We start from the raw sequence: 12,939 nt of genomic DNA on the forward strand, positions 1-12,939 counted from the left end.
AGCTTCATCCACTTTTCCTGCAAATCACATCGCTTTTGTTCTGCTTTATAGCTGAGCAAGATTCCCTTGCGTGTACATACCCCATTATCCATTCATCTGCTGAGGGACACCTTTTTAAGCTTTGATTTCAGCTGGAATAAAACTACCTGCAAACACAGGTAGTTGCAGGTAGAGAGGATGCCAATTTGGGTCTAAGGCTAACACTTTTTAATACCCTTGTGTCTGAGGACTGCTGCGATACCTGAACAGCAGAGCTTTACTCTGCCTCAGGCACGGCTCTTTGTGCTACCTATTGAATTCTTGCAACTGATACTAGAGAGAAAGCACTCACCACCTCATTTTTGCAAATAAGGAAAATGAGTGTTGGAAAAGCTCGGTAGCCACTCCAAGACCATCCACCCAGTGAACGGCAGAGCTGTGGTCGGCCTGTGAGGTCCAGACTTTTCAGGCGCACCCCAAGACACAGACATGGAGCCTTCCCAAGAGAAGAGTGGGGATGGAGCCAGGCTGTGCACCTGCAAAGGCCTAAGGTCCAGGGTGTCTCAGGAATGCCAAGCCCTGCGCTAGTGCTTAACACTTTTTTTCCTCTTCAAGTTTTCCTCCCTCCTCGCGTCTCCCTCAGTCAGGTCCCTTCATCACTCCACCGAGGTCTCCCCTCCTTGGTGCCTCCTGCGGCCCGGCTTCTCCCTAGCTTCCCCATCTGAGGGAGGACAGCTGACCTTTCACTTTTTGTGGCTGATGAATCTCCAGTTTCATCCATTTCCCTGAAAAATGACATAATTTTGTTTTTCTTTAGGGCTGGATGGAATTTCATTGTGTATATATCCCATAACTTTATAATCTATTCATCTGTTGATAGACATTTCGGCTGGTTCTGTAGTTTGGTGATATGAGTTGTGCAGCTATAAACATAGATATGAATGTTTCGCTCTGGTAGTCTGATTTCATTTCTTTTGAGTAGACACCCAGGAGTGGTATTGTTGGGTCATGTGGTAGGTTAATTCCCATTTTTTTTGAGGACCCTTCATACTGTTTTCCAAAGTAGTTGCACTATTTGCAATCCCACCAACAGTGTCGGAATTCCTACCTCTCTTTTCGAGCATTGATTACTGTTGGTTATTTTAATGATTTACATTCTAATTGAGAGAAGGTGAAATCTCAGGGTAGTTTTGATTTGCATCTCTCTAATTTCTAATGATTTTGAAAAGTTTTCTTATATAGTTACTGGCCATTTGTATTTCTTTTTTGTGAAGTCTCTGTTTAGTTCACTTGTCAATTTCCTGATTAGGTTACTTGATTTTTTGGCAGTGAGTTTCTTGAGTTCTTTGTATATTCTAGCTATTAGCCCTCTGTCAGGAGAATAGCTGGCAAAGATCTTCTCCTATTCTGTCAGCTCCCTGTTGAGGTTCTTGATGGTTCCCTGCTGTACAGAAAGTCTTCAGTTTAATGTAATCCCACGTATTAATCCCCATTTTAATTTCTTGTGCCTTCAGGGTCTTGTTGAGGAAGTTTAACCCAAGCCTGTATGTTGGAGTGTTGGTCCTATGCCCTCTTTAACTAGCTGCAAAATCTTTGTTATAAATTCCAAGTCTTTGACCAATCCTGAATTGACTCTTGTGTAAGGTGAGAAAATGGGATTTATTTCCATTTTTCTGCATATTGATAACCAGTTTCCCCAGTGGTGTCTATTATCTTTACATTTGGACTCACACAAAATTTCAGGACACGAGCAAAATGCTGATAATTTATTTGCCGAAGTGGGGGGTTCAGTTAATGTCAGACCAGGAACTGTGGCTCTCTGCTCGTGGAGATGGCAGAAAGTGGAGAGAGGGGGGAGCATAAGGCTTTGGGCCTCGCATCATGAAGGAATGCTGGAAGCAGAGAGAAAGTTCAGAGGGAGAAGAACCCATATACAATCCCTAAAGCTGCAGCCCTAGGGAACCACCTTCTCCAGCTACACCCTACCAGCCCAGGCACTAGGGGATTTATCCACCATTTCTGATATTACAACCAAGCCCCCCTTCCAGCATTGCCACCCAGGTCTGTGAGGTTTAGGGGGGCATTCTCTTTCCAAACCATTACGTGTACTAATAAAAGTGTACTTTTTAATGATGAGACTATGGAGAGGGGGGACTGTATATTCAGCCTGCCCTCTGTTTAAGGGTCACTTGTGTTATGTTGGGGTATCTCTTACACATTCACTCTGTGCTTAAGTGCATGTGTACCTTCTGCCCATTTTTCTATTGGATTTTCTGTCTTTCTTTTCTAATTGATTTGTGGGAGTTTATTTCTTACTCTGGATATGAGTCTTTTGTCAGACCTAATGTGTTGCTGACTCAGAGAAAAATAACAGTCCCTCAGTTCATTATTCAGTAAAACTAAGAGAAAAAAATTATGGCTGTTGTAAAGAACAAATTTGATAAAAAGAAGTCATCCTCGTTATAAACTGTACAGTGCTACAAAAACACAAATTTATATCACCCAGCCATCTTCCCTGAAAGCCAGGATTTAGACGATGCTGGGGCTATTGTTATGTGTTCATTTTTCTCAGCATCTGCAGAATCAGAAAGAAAAAAAAAACAATAGTGGTGAGAGCTCAGTAAAGTTATGAGGGATGTCACCCAGTAACTTCCACAAGAATAATTGACACAGAAGTGCAAGATAAAACATCGCACATCACCAGAATGGTCACACGCTACCTAAGATATGCAGTTATTCAGAAAAATTGATTTTGTAAAAAAACCACAATTTTGTAAAAAAATAAACAAATGTGTTCAGGCAAATCAAAAGTGTGCTCTTCACACAAGTACACAGGTAGAAGATTGGGGAGAGACAGGCCAGTAGACTGGGTTGTTCTGCCACACTGGCTGTCGCCTGTCTCAGTTCCTGAGTCCCAGAGGCAGACAGGTGTGCCTATGTCTTGCGGCAGAGCCCAGGAGCTCTCAGACCCACAGTGACATCTCAGGTTGGGTGGTGCTGCTCTTACCCTCCAGGGGGTGCTCACGAGAGCTATTTTGTTCTCATTTTCCAGAAGGGAGCATTGCATTGATGTCCACAGTCTCCAAACGCCTGCTGACTGGGAAGCTCAGATGGGAGCCCTGAGGGTCTTCTGCCTGTGTGGACATGGCTTCCCTATTACTGTCTTGCCCGAGGGTCAGGTCAGCGACAGCCAGGTGGATGAGCTGGGGTTACTGAATCTGTGTTCAGAGTCTGAGGTCTGAATATTTATGTCTTCCCCTCAAAAGTCATGTTGCCATCCTAGCCCTCATGGCAGTGCTAAGGTCCTTGGAATGGGAATCAATAGTGCCTTTGTGAGGGACCCCAGAGAGCTGCCCCCACCCCTTCCACTGCAGGAGGACTTGGGGGGATGTGGCTACCTTTAGCCAGGAAGCCAGCAAGACACCAGAATCCACGCACACCAGCCCCTTCATCTCAGACTTCCAGCCTCCGATCTGTGAGCAATGGATTCCTGTTGTTTCGAAGCCTCCCAGCTCACAGTGTTTTGCGGTAACAGATGGAGAGCAGAGCTGCCTGCCAGCTAATGGCCGGCCCTGGGTACCTGTGGAATGCCGCCTTTGCCTGGATGGAGTCTTGGCAAGCTCCCCTTGTCGTAACCTCCAGGAGCTCATGAACCATGTTCAATTCCCCCGTGCACATTCCCGCTGTAAACATTTGTCGAATGCATGAGGGGCTTTTCAATCGTTTTTGCAGTGTGTGGAAACAGCAGGGGCTGTTCTTACCTGCGCTCAGAGAGCCCCTTGTGGGGGAGAGCAGAGCACAGATTGTATGTGTGTGTGTGTGTATGCGTGTGCCTTGGGCAGCAGTGTCACACTGTGAGTGCAAGCAAGCGTGAGACCTTGTCCCCAGGCCAGCGTGTGGCCCCCAGCTGGGGAGGGAGGAAGAGATCCCTCTGGAGAGCGCCTCCCTGACAAGTGTAGCTTCCTTGGGAGCCCAAGCTCCAGGCAGTGGGCGAAGGCTCCTCGCTGGCCCCTTACGCTGTCAGGTGATGACTGGCTGCTGGCTGCTGTTGATTACAGATCGAAACGCTGTCTTTGGGTCCCATGCTGCCACACAGCACAGAAATCCGGTGTCACTCTAATGAGGTTTCCATTCAAATGTTGGAAAAGAAAAAAGCCTTTTAATTAGATCGCTAGTAATTGAGCTCCCAGACCGCAGCAGCCTTGCTCTCGGGAGGGGGAGACACAGATTCAATTAAAAGAAGTAAAGGCACCTACACGTGGAACCCTAGCTAATTCCAAGTCCATTAAACACAGCAGCACCCTAATAACTCCAGGCAACAGGTCCCCGTCCTGGAGAGCTGGCGGCGCTTCCCGGTGGTGCAGGGGCTGAACTGGAAGGAGCCCACAGGTGTGATTTAAATGCACGGGCGCTATTCAGGGCCCTTTGCTCAGTACTGAGCCTGGAGGGATGTTGGCTCTACAGCTTTTTACCACTGGAAATCGTGGTTTTCTGTTTTATCTCGAGGTAGATCCAGAGGGAAACACACCAAGTGCTATGAGGCACGTATGCCTGTATCACTTTGAAACCGCTCTGATGTGTAATTACAGCGCACCAGTAAAAATCTAAAAGTACCTTGGCTTATTTTGTTTTGGAAGAGGAGTTCTACCTTCTTCGATAACTAGGCTGGCAACTTCTTCTGGGCACAGCCCCTCATCTGAGGTCCCTGGGACCTCAATCCCTGTCTCTCCCTGGGCTGGTTATCCTCTCTGTGCGATCTACCCACCCCCACCCACCATCTTACCCTAAATGTGCTCTCTGGCTGAGCAGCTGGGCAAAGAGGCCTCAGAGCACGGACTCATCTCTGCCAACTCCATGCTCAGCACACTTTTATTTAAATGAGAAAAAGCATTGGATTCTCATTTGCATCTCTGCCTGCTGACCGTTCCCTCCCCTGCAGAATGGCAGAAGCCAGGCGCTCTTGGTGATTGGGTCTGTTTTTGGTGTCTGCCCGTCATGAGCCAGACCAAGGAGATGCTGTTAGAGGAACTCAAGTTCTCAGCCTCAGGGCAAATCTTCATGGTAACATTAAAAATGCTTCCCCTAGAGAGGGTGTCAGCTGCAAATTAACAGGGCTCTTTAGGTTGGAATTGAAGATCCAATACTAGATAACAGCATTCTCCATATAATATTGTACAAATTTTGCTCATCTGTCTCCTAGCATGTTGGTTCTTTTGCTAGACCCTGCTGGGCTTGGCCAGCCATGGTAAGCACGCTGGCGGCAATGCAGCTAGCTGGAAAGGCAATTGGCCTTAGATGGTGTGTTAGTAAGTTTGCCATCACTGTAACAGATATCTGAGATAATCATTTATAAAGAGAAAATGTCCCACCTCTTTGTTTTTGTTTGTTTGTTTGGTGGTACTGGGGTTCCTGGAAGCCCTTCTACCTCCGGGCTACACTTCCAGACCTATTTTATATTTTTATTTGGAAACAGGGTCTCTTAAGCCAGTGCAGCTGGCTTCAAACCTGCGCGATCCTCCTGTCTCCGCCTCCCAAATGCGGGGATTACATGCGTGCGCCACCATGCCCGGCATGCCCCACCTATTTAACGCTCCATATACCCCCTGAAGGTCAAGCCTCCAGTGCACGGGTCTTTGAGGGACACTTAGCATGCACACTCTAATAATACCCTGTGTTTGAACAAAGCCATAGTTGACATTGTATCCTGAGCTCCCTGGCCGATGTGTAGACTTGATATCGCTCTGGGAGAGAGCCCCATATGCAGGCATTTTGGAAATGTGGAAGAATAGGTCTTGGGGTCAGAAAGATCCAAGTGTGAATGGCTCCTTTTTAAAGTGGACCCACTTTTCTGGTTCTTGGTATACTCACCTGGAGAGGATTTATTTTCCCAGGTGTGTGTTAGAAACTGACACATTGCCTGGTGGATAGAAAATGAGAGAAAAGACAGCTGATACCGGCAGGGACAAGGCAAAGCCGCAGCCCATGCACATGGTGGGCAGCTTCACCTTCCTGGAGGCTGTGCCTTCCAGAAGTAGGGGAGCATAGAATGTTTACACTTGTTTAAAAGCCTATAAATTCGATAAGAACCATGTTGGAAGAGTAATAATAGGATCATAATACCTGACTTCAAATTATACTACAAAGCAATAGTAATAAAAACAGCATGGCATTGGCACAAAACAGACATATAGACAATGGAACATAACAGAAGACTCAGAAACAAAGCCCCGTCAAAGACCTATACTGGAGAAAGGATAGTCTTTTGAACAAATTCTGTTTGGAAAACTGGCTGTCCATATGTAGAAAAATGAAACTAAACCCTAATCTCTTGCCCTGCACAAAAGTCAACTCAAGATGGCTCAAAGACCTAGACATTAGACCAGAAACTCTGAAACTGCTAAGAGGGCAGAAGACCAACATTTCACCATAAAGAAATCAATTTGACTTTTTAATAAAATGAAATTATCACTCAATTTTAAAAGCATCTAAATGATAAAAATTATATAAAAGTAGAAATTGCAAAGTCCTTAGCAGACATCAGTCCTGGATGGCAGGGCTGCCTAATTTTAATTTTCTTCTCTCTCCTCCTCTGTCCTTTGTAATCAGTGTGTGTTACTTCAGAATAAATAGAAGAGCTTCACTCTGGGGAAATGCCACTGGCAAGTATTTAGAAGTGCTTGGTACCTTCTGATTTCTACACACAACAGCGGTCCATCCTTCTTTTGTAAAGCCTCTACGGCATACTTATGCTTCTTCCTTATTTATTTATTTTTAGGATGAGAAGAACCAAGTTTTAACCACCAACATTTGGCTGCAAATGGTAAGTGAAGACGGTGGCACCCTTGGCCTGGGTCTGTCTCCTCCTGCTCTCGTGACACATGTTCTTGAGTTGCAGGGGACACAGAGGTCTTGTGAGACAAATTGGGGCTGTCACCCCTGACTCTACATCTGCCAACGGTGAGTACTGGAGGGTGAGCATTGCCAGCTGACAACTGTGAATCTGGGGTCAATTCATTTGGAATTGCGGATTCAATACCAAATACCAGCAAGCTTCCTGCCTGTGTGTGGTGTGTGCCTGGGTGGTTTGGGGAAATACAAAACTACATCATGAGAGACAAATCTTAAGATGCAAGGCTGCGTTCAAATGTTCACAGAGAGCGCTGCAGCCAGTCCGCAGTGCTCAGCAGCACCTGCCCCTGTCCTCCCTCCTCGCCCAGCCCTCAGAGAGTATGCTAGCCTCAAGCCCCTTCACGGTTCTAGCTCTAGTGACTCCTGCAAGAATCCTGGGGATAGAAAGGTTGGGTGTCCCTAATCTGACAATCCATAATCAGAAACGCTCTAAGATCTGCAACTATTTGATGGATGACATGACACTCAAAAGATTTCAGATTTTGGAGAGTTTTAGGTTTTCAGATTTTTGAATTAGGGAACCCCAACCAGCAAAGTCTGTGCGAACATTTCCCAATCCCCAAATCTCCCAGCCTGAAATACTTCTGGCCTCAAATATTTTTTAATTTATTTTTATTGGTGCATTGTAATCATACATCACATTGGAGTACAAGACTTGAGAGGATATACAAGCACACATCATCCAATCAGCCCTCATCCAGCCCCCATCCCATTCCCTCCCCCTCCCTCGATCCCATGCTTGTTTGGTGATTGACTTTTATACATGTGTTTATGTACCTCCTGCTTTTTAAAGAGGCTCCATCCTCCCCTATTCCATACCCTCTGATTGGTCACCTTAATTGCTTCACTATAGGGCCCTTTCTATAGCTCCACCACTTCCTGTTGCCACTTTCCTCCTAGTTATTGCTGATTAGGGGAAGCATCTAGTTTTAATTTTCTGCGATATTTTTCTGTGCGTGCCGTGTTGCAAATACTGATCCCACTCTTGACGGCCCCAGTTGTGGCCTGGCTACCCGGTGGACTGATCCAGACCTCGCTGGCTCAAGCAGCGGCCTCGCCTCATGGGAGGCCCCGGTTCTGGCCTCGCTGGCCCCGACACCGGCCTAAACCCTCAGCTGGCTCCGATCCCGGCCTCGGAGGCCCCAGCACCAGCCTTCCTCACGGCAGGCTCCGATGTTAGCCGATGGCCCCGGCATCGGCCTAACCCCTCGGCAGGCCTCGGAGGACTCAGTAGCGGCCTCGCTTTGTGGAAGGCTCCAATGCCAGCCGCTGGCCCCGGCACTAGCCTAACCCCTCAGCAGGCTCCGATCCCGGCCTCCGAGACCCTGGCACCAGCCCTGCCTCACGGCAGGCTCTGATCCCAGCCTCGCTGGCCCCAGCACCGGCCTAACCCCTCGGCAGGCTCCAATCCCGGCCTTGGAGGCCTCAATAGCGGCCTTGCCTCACGGAAGGCTCCGATACCGGCCAGTGGCCCCGGCACTGGCATAACCCCTCGGCAGGCTCCAATCCCGTTGGCCTCAAATATTTTGGATAAGGGATAATCGACCTGTTTTTTTTATTCCTGGATTTTTAACTAAATGTCTATGATTCTAGCCTAGATTTTAATGAACTACAAATTGTATTACTGTAAATATATAAAAATGGTAGTCTCTGTTTTATTTGGACTCTAAATACCATAACAATTAATTCATAAAAAACATAAACAAACTCCCTTGAACTGTTAGATATTTTATATAGTTTCTTTTCTGTTTGAACTTCTGTTTTTATTACACTTCTCCTGCAGGATTTTATGTTAATGCAAAGTAATTTTATACTTGAAAGTCTTTTAATAATCACCAACCTTAGTTTTCTCAAATGTAAATATTTACATAGGAATTATTCCTTCAGATCGTAAATGTTGAAAAAATTTCTTCTGGATTGATTTAATATTGCTACTATTATTGATATATAATCCAGCTAGGTGACTTTGACTATGAATTTTAATATGTAATACTAAATACTTTTTTAAATTGGAAGTTTATGTTGGTTTCAAGGATGTGGTATTGTTTTATATTAATTTATGTATCCTCAGGGCGCTCTTTTTTATTTCTAGACCCTAGAGAACCATACACTTGCCACGGCCAGTTCTGTAACTCTTTTATTAATAGCTGCAGCAACATGTTAGAGTTGGTAATAAAAGGCTTTTGTAAAACAAAGTTATTCAACCCTTTGGACTTCTTCCAGATTATATGCCCAAAATAACATTGTCCCTATCACGCACCTCATCTGATGGCTTGATTTGTTTCTCCTTCATTTGGTTGACAACAAAAAAATGAAAACCACTGACCTTTGAATTACTGAAGGTAATTTCCCCACACTGGTAACCGCAGTTGGGCCCTTTGGTTCTTGGATCAGTGTTCCAAGATTAGAACCCAGATAAGAGAAGGGCATTGTGCCCTTCTTTGTAAAGCAGAAGAAGAAGTAAACAGGAGAATAGAGGCCATTCCCAGGATGGTCTTGAGGGGAGTGAGTTTTCCTGAGTATATAAGTGACAAGTGAGAGATAAAAGCCAGATCTGCTTCAAGCCATCTGTTAAGTGTTCCAGGGGTACAAAAAGCTATGCATGGGACCCCTAAGTGTCCCATGGGTACACTAAGCTATGCATGGTACCCCTAATTGTCCCAGGGGTACACTAAGCTATGCATGGGACCCCTAAGTGTCCCAGGGGTACACTAAGCTATGCATGGTACCCCTAATTGTCCCAGGGGTACACTAAGCTATGCATGGGACCCCTAATTGTCCCAGGGGTACACTAAGCTATGCATGGGACCCCTAAGTGTCCCAGGGGTACACTAAGCTATGCACGGGACCCCTAAGTGTCCCAGGGGTACACTAAGCTATGCACGGGACCTCTAAGTGTCCCAGGGGTACACTAAGCTATGCACGGGACCTCTAAGTGTCCCAGGGGTACACTAAGCTATGCACGGGACCCCTAAGTGTCCCAGGGGTACACTAAGCTAAGCACGGGTCCCCTTGCAGAACCTACACCTAACGAGCAAGGCAGAGCCTGGGAGAGTTTTCCCTGCAGAGTATATGGCAGCATGTGGAGGAGTGAGTGTGAGCATTTCACCTTCTTTCTTGTTCCCAGCTACTCCAGCTTCCCCGGTTTTGCCCCGATGCATGATCTGTGCTGCCTGGAAGGCCATGGAAGGCCAGGCCATCCTCTGGGAGACAGGTCCAGTCCTGTTCTCTGGTGCTGGCTGAGGCCTCCCTCGGACAGTCTTCCTCAGCTGTTTGAACTTCATAGTAGCACTCGTGGGCCGTTCTTGCTTCGGTCATAGTCCTCATCTGGGCAAAGGCAGACCCATTTCTCCATGTGCAAACCTAAGTCATCCTTCACTCTGGTCTTTAATATCTCCCATCTGACCCATCAGCAAGTTCTGGCATCTCAACCTTCTAAACAGACCCGGGTTGGAACCCTGGAGAGTCCTGGCCAGTCTGTCGGCTCAGGCCTCCTGGACTTTTCTTTTCCTTTTTTTAAAATTTTTTTTATTGGTGCATTATATTCATACATCATATTGGGGTAAAAAACCTGTGTAGACATACATGTACACATCACCGATTTAACCCCTACCCATTCCAACCCCATTCCCTCCCCGTCCCTCCCTCCCTTGCTTGGCTTAATGGTTGACTTCAATATTTAAGTACATTGTGTGTTTTAGAGATTTTCCCTCTTCCCCCCTCCTTTCTCCTCCTTTAGGTTGTCTCATTTGCTCCTCTATAGGATTTCCTTTTTCATTTAGAGTTCCTCCTATGACCCATTTCTCCTTAGCTTTCACATATTAGGGAAAGCATCTGATTTCTTATTTTTTGTGACTAATCTCACTTAGCATAATGTCCTCCTAGGATTTCTGTTCTTTGTGTAGCAGCCAGTGTGATCCTTCCAGACAAAAAGTTTTAGTCACATCCTCCCAGGCTCAGGCCACACCAGGGCTCCTGTCTCCCAGGGGAACATAAGACCTGCCATGTTGCTGACAGTGTCAGCTCCTTGCCTGCTTGGACCTCCTAACCTGTCCCATTCCTTCTTCCCTTTTTTCCATGGCTATCTTCCTGCCCTTGATACTGGGGATTGGACCCAGGGTCATTCGACCTCAGTGCTATACCCCCAGTGTTTTAAAATTTATTTTGAAATAGAATCTTGCTAAGTTGCTCAGAGTCTCACTAAGTTGTTGAGGCTGGCCTCGAACCTGTGATTCTCCTTTCTCCATCTCCCAAATACTGGGATTACAGGTGTGTGCCACCGAGCCCGGCTTCCTGTCCTCCTGATGTTAGTGAAGTGCACATCACCCCCAAGCTCATGCCTCCTCTGGACCTGCACATTTCCTGCTCCCCATCTGCTTGGAGAGCCCTTTTTTCAAAGAACCAGTTGAGTTTCCCCCTTATTTCTTTTTGGTCTCCTCTCAAATATTTCAATATTTCCTTCCTGAGCTCTGCACACACTGCTGCCCCCAGGGCATTCCATTCTCATTCATTTTCTGTCTGTCTGTCTGTCTGTCTCTGTCCCTTTCTCTCTGTTCTGGGGATTGAACCCAGGGCCTAGCTCATGCTGGGCAAACACTGTACCGCTGAGCCACATCCCCGCCCCCACTCTCTTCTCTTCATTCTGCTTTATTTCTTTTCCTCCAGAGTGCTTCTCACCCTCTGACATTCGGACACGCCCCTGGCTATTTCTCCCTTGCCCATAGCCCCTGGTCTGCCCCTCGCTGGCGTGGGTGCAGCTTCCCGAGGGCAGGCTCTGCGTGCAGCTTCTGTGCACAGCTCAGAACCCAGCCACTAGCCACTGCCTTGCCCGCGGCAGGAACTGCAGAAGCGGAACCCAAACTCCGTGTGAACCCAGGAGGGGCTAAGATACTATGATATGAAAGAAAGCCATGTCCTACCTAACTTTGGAACCCTTATATAGAGAATGCTTCTGGCAGTTCTGAGGGTGGCTGAGATATTTTTCTTATGCTCTGGGAAATATGGAGCAACTGCTGACATTTTTCTTATTTGTGCCAGAGATAGATGTCTCTTCCCGGTGCCCACCTACCTTAGCCCTCAGTCAGCCATTGGCCTCCAACACTGTATATGATATGGCAATTTACTTTATAGGGTGTTGGTTAGCCAGGCATGTGGTGCACACCTGTAATCCCAGTGCTTAGGAGGCTGAGGCGGGAGGACCCCAGCCTCGAGGCCAGCATTACCAACTTAGTGAGACCCTGTTTCAAAATGAAAATAAAAGAGGACTCGGGCCATTTTATTTTTTATTTTTATTTTTTGGTGGTACTGGGGTTCCTGGAAGCCCTTCTACCTCTGGGCTACAGTCCTGGACCAATTTTTATATTTTTATTTGGAAACAGGGTCTCTTAAGCCAGCGAGGCTGGCTTTGAACCTGTGTGATCCTCCTGTCTCTGCCTCCCAAGCATGGGGATTACAAGCGTGCGCCACCACGCCCGGCTGCCATTTTAGAATAGCCTCTCCAAGGTAGAATGCCCCTGGGTTCAATCCCTAGTAATAGAAAAAAAATAAATAAATGTTGGTTTCTAGGAAGAATATAACTGGATTGTTGAGTTCAGGTGCCCCATAAATAAACATCTTTGCATTGGAGGAGGTCACTAGAGACTTCTGAATTTCTTTGAAGCATACCTTATTTCTAATTAAGACTTGCATTTGCAGAAGCATCTGTACCTTCTTTTGTTTAGACCTCGTTTACCTATTCAGCTCACCTCTGAGAGCATGGATTGAGGAAGGCAGTGGAGGACGCCGGGAGAGGGCACCCAGGAGTATATGGAAAGCTAGCTCCCCCTTTCAACCACCGAGGGTTGACCTGTGTCATTACACGTTCAAAGAAAAGCTAACCCCACTAAGAGATGGAAAAGGGTTTGGGTAGGTGACATGCTAACAACTCCAATTTGATCATTACACATCTCATACATGTGTTGAATTATCACACTCCTCTCTAGAAATATGTACAAATTATGTGTCAGTTAATAAAAAAAAAAACCGAAAAAGTCAGAAAATCCAGGCACGGCG

General features: G+C 46.5%; 1 protein-coding gene across 1 annotated transcript in view; it reads left to right on the forward strand.

The window, feature by feature from the left end:
- Window positions 1-12,939, forward strand: part of LOC308261115 (neuronal acetylcholine receptor subunit alpha-7) — a gene marked incomplete at both ends in the record, with an annotated part of 111,980 nt that overhangs the window by 51,269 nt on the left and 47,772 nt on the right. Inside the window, one exon of the mRNA XM_080692828.1 lies at window positions 6,755-6,799. Within this exon, the coding sequence (XP_080548954.1) occupies window positions 6,755-6,799 (45 nt within the window). The remainder of the gene's footprint in view (window positions 1-6,754; window positions 6,800-12,939) is intronic.

The sequence above is a fragment of the Muscardinus avellanarius genome, assembly GCF_963383645.1.
Source record: "Muscardinus avellanarius genome assembly, chromosome: 3".
Taxonomy (NCBI): domain Eukaryota; kingdom Metazoa; phylum Chordata; class Mammalia; order Rodentia; family Gliridae; genus Muscardinus; species Muscardinus avellanarius.